This window comes from Diadema antillarum, unplaced genomic scaffold (assembly GCF_040938485.1).
Source record: "Diadema antillarum isolate AM-2024a unplaced genomic scaffold, OU_Dant_1.0 scf00000219, whole genome shotgun sequence".
NCBI classification, from domain to species: Eukaryota; Metazoa; Echinodermata; class Echinoidea; order Diadematoida; family Diadematidae; genus Diadema; species Diadema antillarum.
In genome coordinates, this window is record NW_027271108.1 from 194904 (window position 1) to 218187 (window position 23284).

The window sequence follows — 23284 nt, forward strand, 5'->3', positions numbered from 1 at the left end:
GCCATGCCTCAAAAATTTTCTTTCTTTACAGTGTTACTATATGTAGTCCTTCTTTCGTGATGACAAGATTGGCAATGCTTACATTGATTTTTTTTTTTTTTTTTTTTAATTCCTTCCAGATTTGCCATTCCAATATCAAGCTATATAGCAAGAGGAGAAGACACTGGGCAACATGCGCAGATCCCGGGCATGATTGGGGACGCCAACAATCCCAACCGCCTTCTGAATGCGTCGGTGTTGAGGGCAGCATTCGAAGAAATCGCAGAGGAGAACTTTCTTGTGGCCCCTGAGCTACCACTGGAGAAAGTGGTGGTCGAAGAGAGGAAATACAGGCACGATGACCAGCATGAAAAGTACATGGTAAGCGTTACAATGAGTGCCATAAAAACAAAATAGTTTGGAATTTGACAAGACCCTTTCTTTTAATTTTCACTGTCTTTTTTGTTTGTTTGTTTATATGCTTTTTTGGTTTAGGAGACATTGTGTTTTGTTCCTTGTAAGAGTGAGGAGGGGTCTGTTTGATAAATTATTGAAGGAAAATGTTAAAATGTTCTTGTAACACTGCTGAGAAGAGAATTTTCAACTTTTTGGACCCTTTTTTTTTCAGTGAAAAGAAATTCAGTGGACAGGTTTACATGTATTCCCATCAGTAATTATTCTTATTCAGAATGTGTTTGGTTGTGTGTTAATTTATAAACATATGTATACATGTATGTATGTATGTATGTATGTATGTATGTATGTAAGGACATGATGTGTTCATATGAATGTTCATTTATGTCGGAATGATTTGCACAATGTTTTTCCTGTAATAATATGTGTAGCTTCTGAAATTATGGAAGTGTATTTCCATGATTGATTTGCAGAGGTGTCCAACGACAGTGCGGAAGAAACTGCTGAGTGACCCTGTCGTGGGTAAGAAGCTGGTGCCAGACATTCCCATCCTGATGTGGGACAAGCACTTCAATGCCAGCGAATACCAGCGGCTGACCCAGTTCAAGGGCATCAACGGTTGGAGAGGCACAAACCACACAGGTGGGTGGAACCTCACTGATACAGCCTCTGCCATCTGGCCGGTGGGAAGGGGTTAGGGGGAGGGAATCACATGGTTGGGGGGGGGGGGGCGTGAATGACACCTCTCTCTGATGGTGTTGCAGTCTCGCTTTGCCACCCTGACCAATTGGCTTGTGGAGCAGGCTCTTGTCTCTTTAGCCTCACAGGAGATCTCTATGCATGATTCCATTCCTACCCAGTGCATGAATCCAGGGGTAATGTTTCACCTACCATGTTTTCCATTCAAGCCAGGTGTAAAAGCAAGTTCTTGGCAACTAGGATCGATAATTGGGCAACTCTAGGGAAAAGGAGGTAACCCTTAGTGAATAAGTCCAGGATTATTACCTCCGCCAAGGGAAGACCTTATGTTTTTATCAACGTTGGTTTGTTTGTCTGTTTGCAAAATAACTCAAAAAGTTGCAATATGAATAAAACTTGCACTTAAAGTTGATGATGACACAAGGAACAGCTGGTCAAATTTTGGTAGTGATCTGCAAATTTTTGTGGATTTTTGAAGGATTTTTGATCTGTTGGCATATGGGGTCAATGAACTTGGGAATTCAATCTGTGCGTACTGGAGTTTTACATACGCGCACCAAAGCATGTGCTCTCCTCAGAGAAGGCACTGCACAACTGGGAGCTGATGACGTAAACAAAAGGCTTCTATATTGGGAAATTTGGGTGATTTTCGGCATATATTTATGGGTGGAATTGAGCTGCTTGCTCGACAGAGGTCAGCTCTCTCCGTATGCTTTTCTAGCTCCTTTCTGTTGTAATGATTGAAGCCTGTGGTAATCATCTTTTGATTGAAGTAGGTTAGTGATTGGTTTATACACATGATTCATTTCATGCTGAGGCTCACAGTAGGAAATTGTCAGCATGAATAAAGTGTGAACAAGACACAAAAAAGTTGTGGGCTAAAGTTGACAAACTTAGCCCACAACTTGTTAGCTGAAAATGACAAATAAGGACCAAAATGTGTCTTTTGTTTATGCAAGGTTTGAATGCAAGGAAGGTGTCTCCTCAGGTTGATGTTTATGTAGTAGAAAAAAGACGCTCATTCATCACTGTGCATACAGACTAAATCAGGGGCGGATCCAGGAATTCCGTAAAGGGGAGGTGCCGTTACAAAATTAAAGGGGGGCGCACGCCCCCCATTTTTTCTTTTTATTTCTTTTGTTTTAACCAAAAATAAAGAGGGGGCGCACGCCCGTTGCGCCCCCCTCTGGATCTAGCACCAATGAGCATTAGGGGCGTGATGGATCATTTTGAGTGTGTAAAGAAAAGAGCCTGCTGCTATTATCTGACAGTGGTTCGCGAGGTTACTTTCCCCTCTAAAACAGCCCAGATATGGGTCCTTCCTGTTCTTGACAAAAAGAAAATGCATTCATTGCTGTGGAAAATTTCAAGAGAGAGTCTCCAAACGTAATTTTCTGATTGGCTGATGCCAGAAAGATTATAATTAATGCCAAGTTGTCAGGAACTCACCTTCCAGTGAGTGCCCTGTGCGAAGTCTGTTTGTACTGTGAAACCATAAATTTTTTTGGTGCATGAAATGTTCACGAATTTCCTGAGGAGCCAAGATTTGTGAAAGTACAATGCAAACAAAAGTTCTTGCCTGCACAATAAGCATTAAATGCCAGTGGCAATTTGCAAAAATTTTATACCGCATAAAAGGCTATTGGGTCAAATTTGCAAACATTTTTTTGCAAAAATTTCATGGTGCAAATATTTCTGGTTTTACGTCATTTCATTACGGGTTTCCGTCTTCACTGTTTCAACCTCAGACATCCGCAACCTGCTGACTCAGCTGAACTCGCCGAACAATGGCTACATGTTTGACGACAGGCTGAAGAACGGAGAGCCGCCGCAAAGCGATTGCATCAGATGCGCTGTCATTGGCAACGGGGGCATCCTAAATGGCTCGCGCAAAGGAGCGGAAATTGATGCACACGATTACGTCTTCAGGTAGGCCTCGTCTCTGTCTTCTTACACTTATACCCGACTTGTTTTTCTGTTATCATCGCCTCTCGATGTGGTACCCAGTGGGACTCCTGGCATCAACTGTAGACAAAAAGGAGTAAGGCATTGGTTACAAAGAGTTTAAATGGAGTCAAGATAGGTTATAGTCTAAAGTCGTACAGTAATTGTGATTATTTGATAATGTTATGCTCAACTTGTGTAATCCTTTTCAGGGAATAATTTCCCTGGTATTGCATCGCTATTTGCTATCCATTTTTACACCACTGCTACACAAGCTAACTTGTGTGTAGCAGTTTTCTTCCATAAAAGTGCACAGGATACCATTTGAAATATTGTTAATCAGCTGAAATTGCTAATTAAATCTGAGTTGGAAAATTATTCCCAGCTTTTTTTTCCATTTGCTTTTTTTTTTAATGCCATGCACTTCTCAGTGTTTTTTTCTTGTTAATCGACAAGTTTTGGTAATATCTGTGTTTCACTTGATGAGGAGTTTACAACAGTTCATGTCAAAGAAGTGGATCATAACAAAGAAAATAGAAAGGAAATTCCACATATTTTCATTTTTGTAGCATAGTAAACGAACACTTGACATCGGTCATTTCGAAGGCAGGAAAAAAATAATTTATCCCTGACGTGTGTCAGTAACAGGTCAAGGGAATGAGCACTTTGATGAAGAACTACAGTTTGTAAAATGTTCTCAATATTTTCTTTGTATTGCTCCACTACTATGACATCACAAACTGTTGTAAACTTCTTATCTAGCAGTGATTGAACATGGATTTAAGTAAAATTAGACAGATTTACCCTTTGTGCACACTAGACATGTATCTAGGAGTAAACTCCCCTTTAAAGGGAAACTCTACTGATATGAAGTTGATTGTAGTAAAAAAGTGGAGTTTGGGTATAGAATACTGAAAATATCATATATAGTGTAAAGCAGATAAAATGAAAGCAGTCCAAGCAGTGTTTTAGTATTACAGTACCAGTATTTTAGATTCGTTAACAAAGGTGAATAGCGGGTCACGTTAATTTGATTTCCCTGCCACAAAGTCACATTCAAGTTTTTTTCCGCAATAGTTTAGCTGGCCCTTGATTTGATTGATGTGGTTGTTTGGGAAGCGCTTCCACGAATTTGTACATCAAAGTGCTTGTTCAAACAGTATACTCTCTCTGTCTGTTGGTCACACACACATGCCTGTACACAGATTTAAGGAGTACCCTTCAAAGTTTGCCTCAATTTTTTGTCACAGAGAGTGCATTTTTTAATACATCAAGTCCCCCAAATCCTGTGATTTAGAGGTGTATCTTCATCCTGATATGATTTACTCTTCATAAGGTTCAGAAATCTGAAATTCAGAAATTTGATCCCTATTTTTTCATAACTTCTGCTCAGGTTGCAGAATTTTAAAAGCCTCTCCATCCCTATATCAATAAGTGGATCATGGATTGGCAACAATTGTTTTGGAGGTGGAAGTTCTCTTTTCTCTCTCAAAGTGGCATACATGTCTAAGTGTTTTTGTATAGATGTAATGAAGTTAGCCAGTCCCATGTTAATCTTTCTTCAATATGATATGCAGTAAAATTCAGGGTTGCCAATTTAATGATGCTATTAAAAATATATAATTATTTCTGCAGCATGATTACCCCAGGACTTGACAGGTTAAATCATCTACTGGCAAGATTGTCTTCATTATGTTTGTTTGTTTGTTTGTTTTGTGAAGAGGGGTCTTTACTGTGCATGACCATGCATACTTGCAATAAGTGAAATATAAGAATAGTGGAATGAGAGCACAATATTTAATCTAGTTGAGTATGTGTGAATGTTATGTGCAATTTGAACATACTGTACATTTGCTGTAGTTCAATTGTTTATGCACCAGAATTATAATGCAATATCACTGGTAGAGCAGTGGCGACACTGAAGAGGCTACCCTGGATAAATAAGATGATATTATTATTATTGTTATTATTATTATTATTATTATTATTATTATTATTATTATATACATTATTTATTACAATCATCTGTACACATATATCCCCTCGGCGTTGTCACCAAGCATCCATCATTTCCTGAAGAAACAACAACAAAATGAATTGACTTATTTTATGAACTTGAATTTTAAAAGGTACAACCATCTCTTGATTACAGAGTGTTCATAGAATTGTAACAAGTTTGGGATTGTTTCAGAGGCTGTATGGAATAATCATTAGGTGAAAGAAATAATCTGAATAGAAATATGGCCATTTCATATTAAAGATTACAAGAACTTAATGTTTGCTCTTTATATCATTCACATATCATGGAAAGACAAAGTTACCATAAAGGGACTGCAAGTAGATTCCCATTACAGCCCAGCCCCCTCTCCCCCCCCCCCCACTACATCACAGACGACCCAATAATTAGTGAAAAAAGTCTATATATGGTGTTGATTAGAATTATAGCTAATGTGATTCTTGGTCAGGAAACTTTACCTTTATTCTATACTGGACCCAAACTTGATGTGGTAATAGCAGAGCTGTCCAGTAGTGGGACATGACAGTGGTATTGTGTATTCCAGTAGCCTGGATTTTTACTCTTCTTTTTATTTTTCTTCAACACTCCTGTAATGTTGATACAGAGTCAACGCAGCGATTACCGACAATTACGAGCAGGATGTTGGCAGGAAGACATCATTCTACTGCTTCACCATGGTAACGCTGAGCAATACAATGGCGCTGAGCCGAAGAACAGGATTTCACATACCCAAAGGGGATGAGGTATGAATGAGGATTGCATGTGCAGTGCTACCGTAAAAGTGGATATTTTCGCGCGACTAATTTTTCACGCTTGTCCAGATGAGATGAGTTTTTTCATGTTTTAATTCCATGGAATCAAGACATCAACTACTGGAACATGGCAAGCAAAAATATTTTTGTGTTTTTATTTTCACGCTATTTTCTGATTACGCGAAATATGCAAAAATGTCAACGTCGCGAAAATTTCCACTTTTACAGAATTTGTGAGTGACTGCTCATGTGTCACTGTCATTTCTTCTACAGCTTTGCCATCTATCAGAGCAAGAAACAGTGTGTTTGATATTAACCCAACTGAGTACACCACATATTTCACAGGGTTTTTATTTTTGCGAATTTTGCAATTCCGGTGCCATTTTCAAACTTTAAAACATGTCAGAATAGCAGCTGTGATCCCGACATAAACGTGAGTTGAACAAATACATATCTCTTTCCATTGCTGTACTCCACAATTGCAAATTTAACAACTCACAAAATTGTCAGAAGTCCTGATTTTTGAAAAGTCAGGACTCACTATCAAAATAAGTAGCATGTACAGTAGTCCTTGTCTGTCCACCTGTCAGTCAAGAGGGATTGGTATTCCCTTTTGCCCTTAATGTGTTAATGTGTCATCCATAAGTTTAAGCAATGCCGAGGGGCTAGTTTTTCACAGACAAGACTTTCATTGTTGAGACTTGAATTAAACATTAGTGGTTGACTATTTATAGCATGAGATACCGCATCTGAATAGCTAAATAAAGAATAAAACTGGGTTGATGGGGAATACACCTCGAGATTGGAATCAACCATGCACACACTTTACACCCGCCAAGATCTGTAGGCACACACAGCGACTGTATGCTCATCGTGGGAGAACGTGCATGTGGTGCTCTACGGTGTGCTTGTTAATCATGCAAATTACGTTAAATGTCATCCATGTCAGCCATGAGTAAGTGTGCACATGACGACTGAATGTTTAATGATGGCTTCAGCCTGATTGGAGGGATGTCAATATAGTCTGTGAGTGCACCAGTGATGTTTCTTTGAAAAGTAATCAATTACCGTAAACGTTGATATTTTCGTGCAAGTGATATTCGCACTGGGCGGATCAAAATCAGGCATGTATTCTTTAGCTCTTGAAGTCATGCTGCGCACTTGCGAACTTGTATATTTTTATACAAATCACAAAAAAAACAAGGAAAAGTAGAAATTACGCGGTGCGTAACATATGTCCCCGCCGGAAGTAGCATTTTGTAACAAAATGTGCAATATAGGTAAAAAATCAAGGTCAAAGGTCAAAGAAGTCAAAGGTCAAAATTCTGTGTAGAAGTTTTGAAGCCCTCACCTAGTGCTATCACATAAAGCAAATGGAATCGAAATTGGGTTAGAAATGGCGAAGGAGTAGCATTTTGTAGCCAATGTACAATATAGGTCAAAAATCAAGGTCAAAGGTCAAAGAAGACAAAGGTCAAAATTCTGTGTAGAAGTTTTGAAGCCCTCACCTAGTGCTATCACATAAAGCAAACGGAATCGAAATCGGGTTAGAAATGGCGAAGGAGTAGCATTCTGTAGCAAAATGCACAATATAGGTCAAAAATCAAGGTCAAAGGTCAAAGAAGTCAAAGGTCAAAATTCTGTGTAGAAGTTTTGAAGCCCTCAACTAGTGCCATCATATAAAGCAAACGGAATCGAAATCGGGTTAAAAATGGCGAAGGAGTAGCATTTCGTAGCAAAATGTACAATATAGGTCAAAAATCAAGGTCAAAGGTCAAAGAAGTCAAAGGTCAAAATTCTGTGTAGAAGTTTTGAAGCCCTCACCTAGTGCCATCACATAAAGCAAACGGAATCGAAATCGGGTTAGAAATGGCGAAGGAGTAGCATTTTGTAGCAAAATGTACAATATAGGTCAAAAAATCAAGGTCAAAGGTCAAAGAAGTCAAAGGTCAAAATTCTGTGTAGAAGTTTTGAAGCCCTCACCTAGTGCCATCACATAAAGCAAACGGAATCGAAATCGGGTTAGAAATGGCGAAGGAGTAGCATTTTGTAGCAAAATGTACAATATAGGTCAAAGGTCAAGGTCAAAGGTCACGACTGAAATTCTGTGTAGAAGTTTCAAAGCTCCCATGTAGTGCTATCATATAAAGCAAACAGAATCAAAATTGGCTCATAAATGACAGAGAAGTAGCAAATTGAAGATTTTGATCACACACGGACGCACACACGGACACACGGACGGACGGACAGACGGACGGACGGACACACGGACACACACACGTACGGAGCCCGTTTCATAGTCCCCTGCTCGAACTCGTTCGGCGGGGACAAATACACAATTTGATCTGACATTTCCCCGTGTGGAATTTGACGTGCTGCCTGACTCATTCCAATGTATGGCCTGCACAGAAACTGAAACTACTGCATACACATGATTCAAAATGTGCAGAGAAAAATCACACAAAGTTATTTTCATGGATTAATTCGCGCCAGCCAAAAGTAGTATGAAGCATGCAAAAATTCATGTACCATGGACGTTTCCACGTTTACAGTACAAGTACATTTTTGCATAATGCAAGATTGAAGGTCAGTGTCATTGTGTAAAGTTCTGTGTAAATTTCATGCACAGATTGCAGGGGGGAAAAAGACAGAAATGTGTTCATATAATTATACAGCTACATGTATATATCTTCATTCATATTCGATCTTATCTATCTATCAGTATCTATTTATCTTTATCTATTTCTATATCTATCTATTCCTATATCTATATCTATAAGTACATGTGTATGTAATATATTTATACAGGGCTTGACACCAGCTTTTTTCTTCAGTGGCCCATTTGGGCCACCAAAATTTGTAAAATTGAAACTTTACTTGTCCAAAAATAAATGTTGTGGCCCGAAATAAGAGGAAACATAACAATCCATTTAGAATCTTTGTTGCCCGATTGGGCCACCAAAAGATAACCTTTCTGAAAGTTTGGAGGTGCGAAATAAAAAGAAACGTAACAATCCATTTAGAATCTTTGTTGCCCAATCAGGCCACCAAACGAAGACCTTTTTGAAAGTTTGGTGGGCAGACATTAAGTTCAGTGGCCCGGACCGTGGTAGTTTGAGGTGTTTAATTTTTATCCAAGCCTCAGTAGAACACCTGAAGGGTTGTCCGGCCATTTTTGCGGCAATTTTTTTTTTTTTTTTGCTGCACGCAATATCCGGTAGTCTGGCCAAGGGGAAACACAATATATGATTTATGTCCGTCAGTGGAGATATTTTGCTGATGCTTTTTTTTCTGTGTGTGTGTGTGTGTGTGTGTGTGTGTGTGTGTGTGTGTGTGTGTTTTTTAAATAAATCTTCATCTGAAGTACACTGCATGGCACTCCACCCAGGCAGTTATGATTGTGGACAAGTTATAGTAACCAAGCCAACATTGAGAGCTTTCATGCACAATCTCAGTGAAAATGTATGCAAACACACCGTCATCTCACATGAGTGCCATGCTCAAATATGTACACAATTGTGGAGGATCTCAGTTTTGATGATTTTATTTTTATTTTTCTTCTTCTGTTAAGTCTGATCTATTATGTTGGGTTGGATGGTTTTGTTTTGTTTTTTTTTTTGGGGGGGGGGGGGGGGGCAAAATGTTTAATCTTGTCGAGTAGGTGATCAAGAGCTTGTTCATTTGCCAATTTGCACAGCGACACGTGGCTGTCCCCCCTTCTCTCCCTCCTTCCATAGTCCTCCATCAAAAAAAAAAGAAAAAAATGCCAAAGGGAGGAAGTGGAAGTGGTCATTTGTCATGACTTTGCTTTGTGACTGAGTTCATCAAAAAGTCATGGAAGGCAGCTGGAAATTTTTCTCCTTATCAAAGCGAGCGTTGTTGAGTTTCCATGGAATTCGTCCACGTCAACACAGTTTGATATATCTCACAGGTAGTCTTGTCTTTGTAGACACTACCTCCGTGCGTTTTTTTGGGGCCCGGCCCTTACAAGTTTAAACATTTGTTTGTGCATTTTGTTTTGTACTGTTTTTGTTTGTTTTGTTTTGTTTTATTTTGGGGTTGTAATGTTTTGTTTTGTTTCTGCTGAGGGGTATTCATGCAAAGTGTTGTCGTTTTTTTTCTTAGGCTGCCAATTTTTTTTTCAGCAAATATTCTCAGTTTGAGAGAAGCATATCTGAAAATCAATGACATCTTATTATAAGGAATATTGGCATACTCTCAACACGGCAGATGCTTCAACATCATTGTTTACTTTTGTGCCCCTTCCTCTATAATGTTAAAGCACCACCTGTGTGTATTCAGGAGGGGTTTGAGCGTGGGATATTGTGTGTTCCTTTTTACTTTTACTAGACAGGGTCAAGTTTGCTTTAGCTGCGTAAACCTGCTTTTTCCCTTCTAAAATCCATAGTGTAAGTACGATCAATGTGTGCAAGTACTTGTATGAAACTGCAAATCTTGTTAATAGGAAATGGGACCAGAAAAAAGAATGGGAAAAATTGCACTTTATGCAGGGTGCTGTAATAAGACATAATGCTCTCAACCATATGCACAGGGATCAACATTAACTTTATCCATGGTGGCTCATTAGGTGATACGCTATCAGCGTATCACCTATTGTGATTGTCAAAATCTCTCTTTATTTCTTTTTATTCTTCTTTCTTTCTGGACAATTTTGTGTCATCAATATCTCAAGAATGACATTACGGAATAACATGACATTTTCAGGGAACATGTCTCATGACAAAATCTAGCCACAATAAGGTTTTCATGACAGTAACATATCTATGACGTCATCTAGGCGCCATTTTGTGATTTTCGGACCATGTTACATGATCGATCATAACTTCATATCTAAAGGTCATGTCTGTATCATTTTCGGCGGACATTAAGTTCAGGTCACGCTCTATCATACATTTTAATGCTAATTACCTAAGACATTATTACGCGCGCGTACGCGCGCGTCAAACTTTTAAAAGGCTCAAAACAACTTACCAATGGGAAATCTCGAAGTTTCAGACAATTTTAAGCGTTTCGCGCGTTCGCGTCCGTCCGCACATTTTCGCGCGTAGTGCGCGTAAGCAAACTGAAAATGCACATTTTTTGACAGATTTGGATTCCTGATACATTAAGTAACAATATCCATTGATTTCCGATCAATTTTGACCTATAACAAAGGAATGCGTTGGCGTCAAAGTTGAAATTTCGTGTGCGCGTCTTTGTGCAAATATAGCGAAAAACATGTCTTTGTTTATTTCGCCATAGCTCTTTAAAACGTCTGGTTACCCTATGTTTTTATTGCATATTACAAAAACATATGAATTGGAAATAACGTTTCAAGTATTAATATTTCCATAATTACATTATGACGTCATCATATCATCATCTGAAATCAAAAAAGTGGAATTAATTTTTTTGAGGTACTGTTTCTGTCATTCATTTACTCGTATCTCTGTTGTTTAAGCTCAATATTATCCCAAATTCAGATATGTTGTACTTTGAACATTTGCCTTTTAAGTCCATATCATCCTTTTGATATTTGATGACGTCATCATACCTTAAATTGTGATTAAAGGTAAAGACGCAAAATCGGACAAGTTTACGTGTATTGTCTATGGGAGGTGAGTTTTTTTTTAAACCATGCATTGACTTAACAACGTTTAAGCACCTTTATCTCAGCTGATTTTGTTTCATTTCCTCTGAAACTTAAGTATGTTGTAGCTGTGACAATAAGCTGCAGTAATCATGCATTTTATTCTTTGAAATCTCCTCATGAGGTTGACAATTTTGCAATTTAAAACTGAAAATGAGAATGGAATGTGGACGAAACGATTCCTGATTCATCTTTCACGTACATAAGTCTACGTTCCTCTAATTTTCTCGTCGAGACGTATGGCCGAGTGGTTAGAGGCGTCGTCTCAGAAACGTGAGGTTGCACACGTACGGGTTCGAACCTCACAAGAGCACGAAAGAAAATAATTATTTTTTTAATTTGTTTTTTCTTCAATGGAGTACTACACCTTCGTCCATGTAGAAATCACGTTCGCATGTAAACACAACTATACGCACACACTCACATAGTATCCCTTTGTTTTGCGTTGGAGACTGCATTTCTTCGACTGCTGCAAAATTTTGCAGGCTGGACTTTTCAAACTGATTTAAAATATTGTAATAAAATGAAATTTGTTCATATCAATTCAGTAACACAATGTAGTCGTGGTTACTTTGTGCTGATTTATACATGGAACAAGCTATACATTGTAAAAAAGGTATTTGAATTGTTCCTTTAAGTCAGTCTTCTGTATTGATGATTATTTGTCAATTAGTGGTTTTTGTGGAGTTTCAGATAGTGATAAAAAGTATAGATGATAAGTACAGCGATAATTCCTACAGTTAGTTCAAAGTTGTGTTAAAGAGGTTTGATACATACATTTAGCATTGTGTGTGTGTGTACGTGTGTATACAGGTTGGCCATATGACACATTCTAGACAATTAATCTTAATTAATTAGCAAACGTGATCAGCTATGGAACTGAATATGGTACTAATGTATGATGTTAATGATTGTAATTAAACTGTGACGAGTTTAAAGGGATAGCTTAACTGTGTGTAAAAATAAAGCAATTATAAGGAAATTTTAGGGGAATTTGATAACCATGCCTATAATAATTTCATACAGGTACTAATAGCTGCCTCATGTTCATGTGATCGATCGTCTTGTCAATAGCAAACTGACAACGTACGATGAATATGTTATACATTGAACAACTTTCAAGTCCATATCGTTATTTTCTAATTTGATGACGTCATCATGCTAGAAGGTATGGTTAAAGGCGAGATATCGAAATCAGCGAAGATTGTACGTTATGTCTATGAAAGGGGATTTTTGTTTTTTATCCATGCATTGACTCGATAACGCTCGAGCACCTTTACCTCACTTGATTTTGATTTCCTCTGAAACTTAAGTATGTTGTAGCTGAGACAATAAGCTGCAGTAATCATACATTTTATTATTTTTTTTTATCTTCTCACCAGGTTGAGTATTTTGCAGCATAAAACTGAAAATGAGAATGGAAGATGGACGAAACGATTCCTGAGTCATCTTTCACATATAAGTTTACGTTCCTCATATTTTCTCGTCGAGACGTATGACTGAGAGGTTAAAGGCGACGTCTCAGAGACGTAAGGTTGCACACGTGCGTGATTAAAGGCAAGGTATCAAAAACCGGCCGATTATAGGTTTTATGTCTGCGGGACGTATTTTTCCCAAGTTGCCAGAAATGGCATAGCGACCTCAGTCGTTACAAGGCCGCTTTTCCGTCTAGCAATGCAATAGATGTTCACACGGCCACGTTTAATAGTTGAGTGGGCATTGACTTTCCCCCTGTTATATCTATACATTGTGTGTATTTTTTTTTTGTCTTACCATTTCCGTGGATGACCCGTGGCCGAGTGGTTACAGAAACGGTTTGGCATGCACGCTCAATATATTTTCAAGGTGCCTATATCACATTCTTTTCTTTGTCGATCGCAGATGACCGTCATCTGATGACCACAAGCGTATCACCTAACTCGTCCTCAATGTGACGAGTTTTCATGTCTCATTGAATTTGAAATGTGTGGTGGCCCAAAAATTAAGTGCAGTGGTGTTACAAAAGGAAGCATAGCAATCTATTTCGAAATTTAGTTACCCAATCAGGCCAAATGATAAGTGTTTTGAAAGTTTGGAGGGCCAGCATTAATTTTTAGTGGTCCTGGGCCACCGCTAGCATTGAGCTGTGCTACACAATATACTTGGTAGTTCAACCAGTAATGTCAATATTGGCAGGGATGTTGTAAGTTTCTATTGGTTTGCTAATTCAACATCATGCAAAAATCTAGGCCTCTTCTGACACCCTGTATGGTGCAAAAACCAGCTCATTGCCCACAGTACATTATTGTGCAGTCATTCCAGCGCTGTGATTTTGTGTTCAGACCTGAACGACTGCTACACGCTTAAGGGGTCATCTCGCTGAACAGCAAATGTTTGCAAATGTAGCGAATTTTAGTAAGTTTTAGGTGTCATCAGGGTTTGTGAATAGTTGCATTCAAATTTTCGAACAGTTGCAATCAGGTTTGCAAACAGATTTCATTGTCGCAAATAGTTTTTTTTTGTTGCAAAGAAAATTTTAACATGTTGAGAATTTCTTTGTGACAAGTTGCGACAAAGAAAATTTTTGCAACAATGAAGACTGTTTGTGACTTTGATTGCAACTGTTTACAAACTTGATTGCAACTATTTATGAACCCTGACAAGAACTTATATTTGCTGTGTTTGCAAACATTCGCTGCTCAGTGAGATACCTCCTTTGCCAGTGCATGAGACAACAGGCAGTGGTATCGGGCTGTTGAATTCAGCAGTAGGTAAAGTGTATGCTGCTAAAATATGTCGCTGTGTGTTCTTACACAGCTTTGGCCATGGGTGTATGTGGCAACGTACATATTGCCACATCGCAGATGCCACAAAGCCTCCCTTTGCCATTCTCTGGGATTTGCTGTAAAAGAATACTGAGAGGCTGTAGCTTAAATTTATGGATTTGTAGCTGGCAGGAAAAGCACTACTTACCTGAGGGAGACAGCCCCCAACAAAATAGTGTTATTTCTACTACTATAGAATCCATATTTCAAGGATATAATAGAAATGTTGAAATCTATGATATCAAAAATATAAAGATTGTTTCACTCACCATTATTTTCACCCTAACTACATCCTGGTCATATATGATTCAGTGTTATGCAGTGGTCTATGAGGCTGATACCAATAGCAGTTTACACACACAATCGATGAAAAACCAGTGATTGATGGCTTTAATATCTGTGATGACATTCATAGTATAGCGCACTATACCATGAATGCCATCATGGTATAGCACACTTTTCTCCATCTGCATTTTGTTTCAACAGCATCAACATCATAGAAATGCTATATGTGGTCACATGATGCTATGTAGATTAATCACTGGATAGGATTTCATTAATTAGTGAAAGGCATGCAGAATTAGGGCCATATTGATGTACACGTGTATATGCCGCCATTCCAACATATTATATAAAACAAAACTTTAAGACACAAGAACTTTCTAGTAATATCTATAAGGGAAATGACGTTTAAACACTCTTATGTGTACATGTATATTGCACATGATGGTAATATGCAGGGGTATATTTTTCTTTTCCAGTATTATAATTTGAATGATATCCAAACACAGTCTCCTTGCCCACTCTCTCTCCCACAGAAACTACGATATCTGTTCTTTGCCGACAGCGAGTGGACGTACACATACCTCTCAGCGGTTCTTGCTGGAAGAGCTCCGCCCACGAGTGTCGGGAGGTACCACAGGTATGTTGAGGAAAGAGATCATATATGAACCATTAAAGGTACTGTTTACCATTGGGAGCAGTGATTTGTAAAATGTTCCAGTTATCACATGTGGTGCATGTGTGTAGGTCAGTTGTATCACAAAACATCCTACCATACGAAAATTTTGCAATAAAGCCAAAAGTATAAGGAGATATCACCATTTTTCTCACTAAACCATAACTGTATATGGTGTAGTTTAGAAACATTTTTATTCAAGGTATTTCAAACAATTTCTATATTTAACAATACTTAGCATTGATTATACTGATTCAAATTTAGAACTATTTTGAAGCACTAAAGTTGGGTTTTTGTTTCATCTGCAGATGGTAAATAATGCTTTAAATTTTACTAATTTTGCAGTCACTGATACATAACTTGATAGAATTCAGTCATTTGGTACAGCTTCTTTTCTAATGGAGCAACTCCTTGTCAACCTCATTTGATATTTCTCAGGTCAAGGGTCAAATATCGTGTTGAATTCCTTAATAAGTGCTTGAATTTGGTATCTGAGAAATACAACCATGTATACATGTGAAAGTGGAAGCAGCGAAAGTGAATGTTGCCACACATCAAAGTCTTGCACGGTGTGATAACAGCTTGACAGTTAATCCTTGGAAGAGTTTACCTGTCTGTTGTCGTACATGCTACATTCTGCGGGAGTCATACAGTGATGTTTTTGGCAGCAGTTCATTAAGTGTACTGAAGTTGACAAGTGAAACAGGTAGAGCATTCCTCATTCTACACCCATGAATCCACGTAGACATTTCAGGGTTGCTATGTAAACTTGACATCCTTGCTCGCAGTGCCGTCCATATAGGAGAGAATCTCTTTGCCAATGCACCGAAGGTGAATTGCTTGGCGCGTCACCTTTCAGTGATATCTGTGGAACAGGTGGCTCGGGGAAATTGTCCAACAAAGACTGGCATCATCCACAACCATATTTCTGTGTTCAATGTGTGCCAGGATACCTTCAAAATTATCAAATTGGAGCTCTATCCAAATTCATGATTTTTGCATCCAGTTGTTTTTCAAATAATTTGAATGAATGCGCAGTACTCTGCTGCTTTAAAGAATGAGAACCACCACTGGTTATCAGGCAGAAGCTCGATGGTCTAGTGGATAGCAACCGGGAGGTTGCTGGTTCGAGTCCAACCGGAGAATATGTGCCAATGATTTAAAAAAAAAAAAAAATTAAGCTGTGGCTCCTACTAAAACACTGAATAGTTGCTGTTAATTTGCGTCAATGTTGGCAACTTGAGCTCTGTACTAATTAACCCGTTCCGTACCACGGGAACCTGGTGCAATGGCCTGCGTATAAAGTTTACGGGTACAAATATGTCAGAATTCAGCATGGAATGGGTCAAATTGTGCTGTTCATCCTCGAAGGAATTATTGCTTCTCACTTCTTTTGGTGTTTTCTTCACTCCCACCATGTTTACCCAAGTGATTTCCCCTTGGCCATCACTATATTCTGTATCAAATGAGATGAGGAATTATCTGTTTTCCTCTCCATCTCTTTGTTTCTCTATCTTGACAACAGGAAACCACCTGACTTTCCAAGGAAGTTGACAGCTGAGAATGTAAAGGTCCTTCATCCAGATTTTGAGCGCTACCTGAAATGGAGGTAAGTAGCCAATCTCACTCTTTGATTTTAGGAATTTTCCCCTCCCCCCTTATCCTATTCCCTATCCCCCCCCCCCCACACACACATACACATAATACATAAATTGAAACCAATCACTTATTTCTCATGGCAGTATAAAAGCAAGCAAACAAAAATGAACAGAAATTAGCGAAATAGTAATTAATAAGAACTCTCAAAGAATCAAAATAGAAAGGCTTGTTTAGTAACACCAGTACACACTCGTGAATAGCATTTGAAAATTCTTATTTTGTCTGTTTGTTTGCTTCATTGTGTGTTTGTTTGTCTGTTTTTCACTCTCGCTCCGGCAGGAGTCACCATTTCAATTCTTACTTTTGGAATATCATATTTCAAATAATCAAAATATTAACTTTAGCTTCTTTTGGGAGGAAATTTTGAACTTTGTGAAATTATTAAAGTATTATGAGACCAGGTGTGTGAAACGTGAAAGAGAGAGCAAGAGGGGGGGGGGGGGGGGGGGGGGGGAGGCAGGAAGAGGTTAAGTATTGAAACCTGAAACTTCATTAACTGTTATAGGAGCATCAGTTTTCTTTTTGTGTTGATTACCAGGTATATCTCTCAGGACTGGACTAGCATACAATGATGGTAGTGTTCAGGCACTGTTATGTTACTGGCCATGCTTTACCCTTGATTAAACAGCACGCCATCCAGTCGTGCATGTGTCAACTCCATCTATTTGGTTTTTCACCATTTCCTTTCTATTCCTGGAAAGCCAAGCTATTGCAGGTGTTGATAATGGTTTAGTTTGATTTTGGAAGTCTGCTTGCAAGACAGAGTAATAAATAACTCTGATAATTTGCAAACAATTTGTAAAACAACACCTCCTGTCTCAACCAGTTAGCAAATATTTTGGATTACCTTAGGCATGCATGTTGAATCCAAGCTGGATTCATTTTGATAAATTTATGTAGACCCCTCTTAATTTATCTACAACATTAGTGCATAGACCACTTCTGTATAACAATCTTTTGTGGGTTATTTTCTCCATTTCCATATGCGTGCGTGCTTTGTCTTTTTATTTGGGTCATCCAAATAATCTCCCCATTGTGCCAATTACCTCTTCCAGTTGGGTCAATTCATCGGCCCAGCATAAAGACGTCCACAGGCCAACAACAGGTGCAATTATGCTGTTAGCTGCCCTGCATACGTGCGATGAGGTAAGGCCATGGCTGTTCTAGTTGTTTTTGTGTGTGTGCATGCATACACGTGTACGTGTGCCTGTGCGAGTCTGTCCATCTGTCTGTACTTTTGTTGCTGTGCATCTATCTATGTACATATGCATCTTTGTCCATCTGTATTTTTCTGTGAGTCTGTATATGCGACTGTATATCTGTATCTGTCTGAGTGTACGTGTCTGTCTGTCTGTTTGTATGTGTGTGTATCTGTTTGTGTGTCTGTGTGTGTCTCTGTATGTATATGTCTGCCTGTATCTGTCTGTGCATGTATCTTTCTGTGTCTCTTCCTCTGTGTCTGTCTGTGAATCTGTGTGTCTGTCTGCCGGTCTGTCTGCAAGTGTATCTGTCTTTCTGTGTGTCGACCTCTGTGTCTGTCTGGCTGTGAGTCTTTGTGTCCATCTGTCTGCCTGTCTGTGCTTCTCAGTTTATCCAGTGAGTTTGTCTGTTGTATCAGATGACCGATAATGGCCATTACGTTTCAAAGCTCTGTTGTTCGTCTGGCCAGCTGTGGGCTAAATTGATTGCCAATTAGCTCTGACCTCCTTTTACTGGGCACAGATGTTGCAAGCCATCAACAATAGCTATCTGATCTTGCTCTTCACTGCAGCATTGTCTCAGGCTGCTTTAGATGATTTACACCTTCTGTTTATTTTCATTGGCCCTGTATAAGAGTACATTAGATTTTTTTGTGCGATTACTTGGCAACGCGCATTGCTTTCACCGCGACGCTCCATGACTTTTTTCTTTTGAGTTTCCCGCACACTTTTACACCAAATTTGTGTTGCCCGGGGGTATGGTTCTGATGTTCTGTAACTTTTTGTACGTGCACATCGGACTGAAAATGGCTCCAAAATGTGATTTTGTGTACAAAGTGAATGCAAATTGATATTTTTCACATGGTTCATATAAATATGCTTATTTTTACTCTCAATGGCTGAAATCAATTTGTTTTAGCAGTATTGTTCTTCAGAAACGTCTGACATAAAATTTCGCTGAAAAAAAGACAAAAACAAAAGGTCAAAAAACAGAAATACATAAGAAATTCATAAAACAATGAAATACATAAGAAATTAATTTTGATACCAATTTTTTTTTCAAGTACATTTGCTAAGAATGCCACAAAGAGTATTTGTACCAAAAATTTGCACTTTTAGAACTTTATTTACTGATTTATAGCAAAAAGTCTGATTTTTGCATAAATTAGCATAATTAATTGATATGAAAGAAAAGAAGACTATTTTGAAAAATCTAATTATGTGATCTTGTAGATTACATCGCACACTATCATTGTGCAAATTTTTGCGGTGATCGCGCGATCCACGGCCGAGATCTCAAGGGGGGCCCTTTAGGCCCCCCCAGTCTTTCCAGCTACCAAAATACCCCAGTCTTTTTAGGGTTAAGTATGAAATATTGAATAGAATAATATGAGGAAAGAAATATCAGGTAAAATAGCACCCTTGTGGTTTTGATTGTAAAATTTTACTGAAAATGAAAATAATTCAAAATTGATACAGTAATGTAAATGAGATCAAACTCTATAACATGATACCAAGAATTCAGTACCCCCCCCCCCCCTCAAAAAAGAAAAAAAAGATAAAATGATAATGCCCGTCTGGTTCTCAGCCAACAGTATGGCATTATGCTGCTATTTAAAGGACAAGTCCACCTTCATATACTTATGGATTGAGTGAATGCAGCAATATTATTAGAACACGTCAGTGAAAGTTTGGGGAAAATCGGACAATCTGTTCACAAGTTATGAATTTTTAAAGTATCTGCGCAGTCACTGGAACAGAGTGACATATTTGAGCAGTGATATCTCTGAGTGGTCATTAGTAATGGTCATTAGAAAAACCACTGGGCATGTTAGGCAAAATTAAAGACTACACTTTTTACATGTTTGCATGCTCTCAACCAATCATTTGATTATAATCCATATCACCATTTTATAATAGCAATAATAACATCACCATCACCACTATCTATTATTTTCATCAGTATATTACCAATACATATACCAATGCCACCATCAGATGAAGTGTGGTTGATATTCAAGGGGCTTGCAAGGGTTTCTGTGTCCAGTGATAGGGTCAGGGCTAATGCATTAATACTGAATCCTAATTTATTATACCCCCGCCAAACGAAGTTTGAAGGGGGTATATAGGAATCAGCGGACGGTCGGGCGGTCGGGCGGTCGGGCGGTCGGGCGGTCGGGCAGTCGGTCCGTTGCAAATCTTGCGTCGCAGACTACTTCCTCAGTTTTCAACCGATTCCCATAAAACTTGGCACAGATGTGTGCCTTGGGTTGTAGATGTGCAAGACGTATTTTTTGACAGTACCCAAAAGTACGTTGCCATGGTAACGGCATATTATGGGCAAAAATGGGTACAAATCTTGCGTCGCGAACTCCTCCCACAGTTTTTGATCAATTTTTATGAAATTAGGTACAGATGTTCATCTGAATATGTTAATGTGCAAGACACATATTTCCGCAGTGGCAAAAAGTGCGTTGCCATGGTAACGGCATGTTATTGGTAAAATATAGGGCAAAATGCTTCATGGCAAAACTGCTTCATCAGTGTTCTTCCAATTCTCATGGAATTCATATTGAATGTTTGTCTTAGGATATAGGTCAGCATGACACATTTCTTGACAGTGACAAAAAGTATGTTGCCATGGTAACAGCTCACATATTATGAGCCAAAATGATGGAAAATTTTGTGTTGCAAACTTCTTCCTCAGTTTTTGCCCAATTTCCATGAAACTTGGTACAGATGTGTGCCTTTGGTTGTAGATGTGCAAGACGCATTTTTCGACAGTACCCGAAAGTACGTTGCCATGGTAACGGCATATTAATGGCAGAAGATCAAGGAAAGATCTTGCGGATTTAACTACTTCCTCAGTTTTTTGACCAAAGCTTATGAAATGTTGTTTTGACCAAAGCTTATGAAATGTTGTTTGGCGGGGGTATAACCAGTCGCTGTAGCGACATTTCTAGTTGAGTAAGCATACGTTGTAGACTACTCACACTTTTGTCGCAAGAGTGGCAAGTGGCATTTCCTGGCCCAAATCAGATAATTTTGCCATTATCCTCCAAACTTGATTAACCCATTGCTCCTTAAAATCTGGTGTGCTCTTTATCATATCTATGCGACATTACCCACATCTCAGAAGCTATGGGTTAAAATGATGTTGACGTTTTGATTATCACATTGTTTCCATCTGCAATGCAGGTAAATATCTATGGCTTTGCCGGCAGCTACAGTGAGTTCAGTGAACACTATTATGACAAGACCTACTCAAAGCATGTAAACTACGCAAACCATGACAATGGTGCAGAGAACAAGCTTTGGGACCTTCTCGATCAGAGAGGCATTATCTCGCTCTACCGACGAGAAAAGCCCTAGAATCGTGCCAGCGGTGTCTCTTCGGTGACGACTGGGCGCACGTGCCTTGACAAGCCCCTAGCTGAGCAGCTGACGAAACTCCATTGTCCCTGGCATTATGATGAGTGATCGAACAATTCTGGTGGCGAACATTTGTGCGGCCGCCAAACATACCACACGGAGCCTTAACAGACACACCAGCACTTCAGACGTACAGGTATTCAATTGCCTTCCGAAGGAGGTCCAATCAAAACAGCATGATCAAGGCAGGATTCCTGTGTGCGAGGAACCCCAGGGAGGGGCCTTGATTGTCACGGATACAAGCCCCTCATCCAGGATGTGGTCAACAGGGTCCTCTCAAATAATTTGCCTCGTGTCTTCTTCTGGACCCATCAGATGTATGTGACCTTGAAATACAGGAACCCACAGGAGTCTCAAGGGTCAAATTTCCATCAAGTCTGAGGAAATGTGTTTTGTGTCAACCTCATGATTTTGAAAAAAAAAAAATTGCTATGTTCAGGAGTTATCAATCTTCCTTATACAATTATTTTGATCTTAAGTTTAAAAGCATAGAATTGAGGGCGAGTATTGATTGGTTTGCTTAGTTTTTTAACAGGGTTTGTGGACCTACATTCTTCAGTCTGATTTTGATTGTCTCCAATTTCTATTCTTGAGGCATACGATTCAAGTGTGTGTACTTGACCACCCTACAAAAATGCAAAACGATAACTTTTTGAAGAGAAGAGTCACCATCGGCATTTATATATTCAAATGATCATGAAAAGAATTCGCATGAGAAGTTTCAGGACAATGTGATTGTCCCTTCCTAGCAATCGATCAGAGTTTAATATTCTTTCATTGCATGAGCACAATAGAATAAAAATGGTTCAGTGTGTATTTATAAAAGAGACCCTTAACATAAAGGCCCTTATTCTCAAAAGTGACATCCTTGAAGGTTGGGTTTTTATGTCGCTTACCTCTTCTCCATAGAAACATCAAGTTTTAAGCTAGTTACGCCAATGACAAAAGAAAAAGAAAGTGAAATTTGTGATAATCTGACATTAATGAAAAATTCTTAGTGTTTGTTTCGTAATGCCAGGTCACATGTTCCTCTGTAGTTGCCCATTCTGAAGGGTCCTGTTCTTCAAGTGACCAGTGCTGATTGTAAGTTTGCATAATTACGAGTGCCATAGCAGTGACCAATCAATTTTGACCGTGTGTTACAAACGTCCCTTTCAGTAAAAGATCAATAACTAGTGGTAAGGACAATCCAAAGTATAATCGTGATTATGATGTTGAATGAAGTAAGTCTTATGAAAATGGTTGTTATGATAGGGAGGGCTTTCATGTTTGTTTTTGTTTGTTGTTTGATAGCTTACATCAGAATAGAGTCTCAGAAGCACATGTAAAAAAATAAATAAATAAAATGGAGGGAATTTCATGTTTAAATTATCTAAAGCAGATAAAGATAGATAGATAGGAATACATTTTATAACCTGAGTTGACGTTTGTGACCTTCAAGGATGAGAGGAAATAAACAGCAAAAAAATACTGTAAAAGTGGAAATATTTGCACATTTCGCACAACCGAAAACTTGTGCAAAAATAAAAGCACACAAATGTTTTTGCTTGCTGTTGCAGTAGTGCATGTCTTGACTTTGCAGAATTAAAAACCACTCTTATCATGTGAAGCGCCCAAAAAAAATTACACGCGTGAAAATGTCCACTTTTGCAGTAATATGAATAGAACAATATGACTGACAGGATGAAGCAAGTGCTTGCATGAGGAAGAAGCACAAGGAATAAAATGCTGTCTTGAAGCTGCAGAGTGTGAAATTAGTGATGAAATTTAGATGAAT

General features: G+C 38.6%; 1 protein-coding gene across 2 annotated transcripts in view; it reads left to right on the forward strand.

Moving 5' to 3' along the window:
* Positions 1–22139, forward strand: part of LOC139724525 (alpha-N-acetylgalactosaminide alpha-2,6-sialyltransferase 2-like) — a 42343-nt gene extending 20204 nt beyond the window's left edge. For both annotated transcript variants that reach the window (XM_071635659.1, XM_071635657.1), the window contains 8 exons: positions 120–360; positions 867–1035; positions 2841–3021; positions 5658–5796; positions 15078–15181; positions 16743–16826; positions 17932–18022; positions 21274–22139. In XM_071635659.1, the coding sequence (XP_071491760.1) occupies positions 120–360; positions 867–1035; positions 2841–3021; positions 5658–5796; positions 15078–15181; positions 16743–16826; positions 17932–18022; positions 21274–21447 (1183 nt within the window). In that variant the 3' untranslated portion in view covers positions 21448–22139. The remainder of the gene's footprint in view (positions 1–119; positions 361–866; positions 1036–2840; positions 3022–5657; positions 5797–15077; positions 15182–16742; positions 16827–17931; positions 18023–21273) is intronic.
* The last annotated feature ends 1145 nt before the right edge of the window (positions 22140–23284 follow it).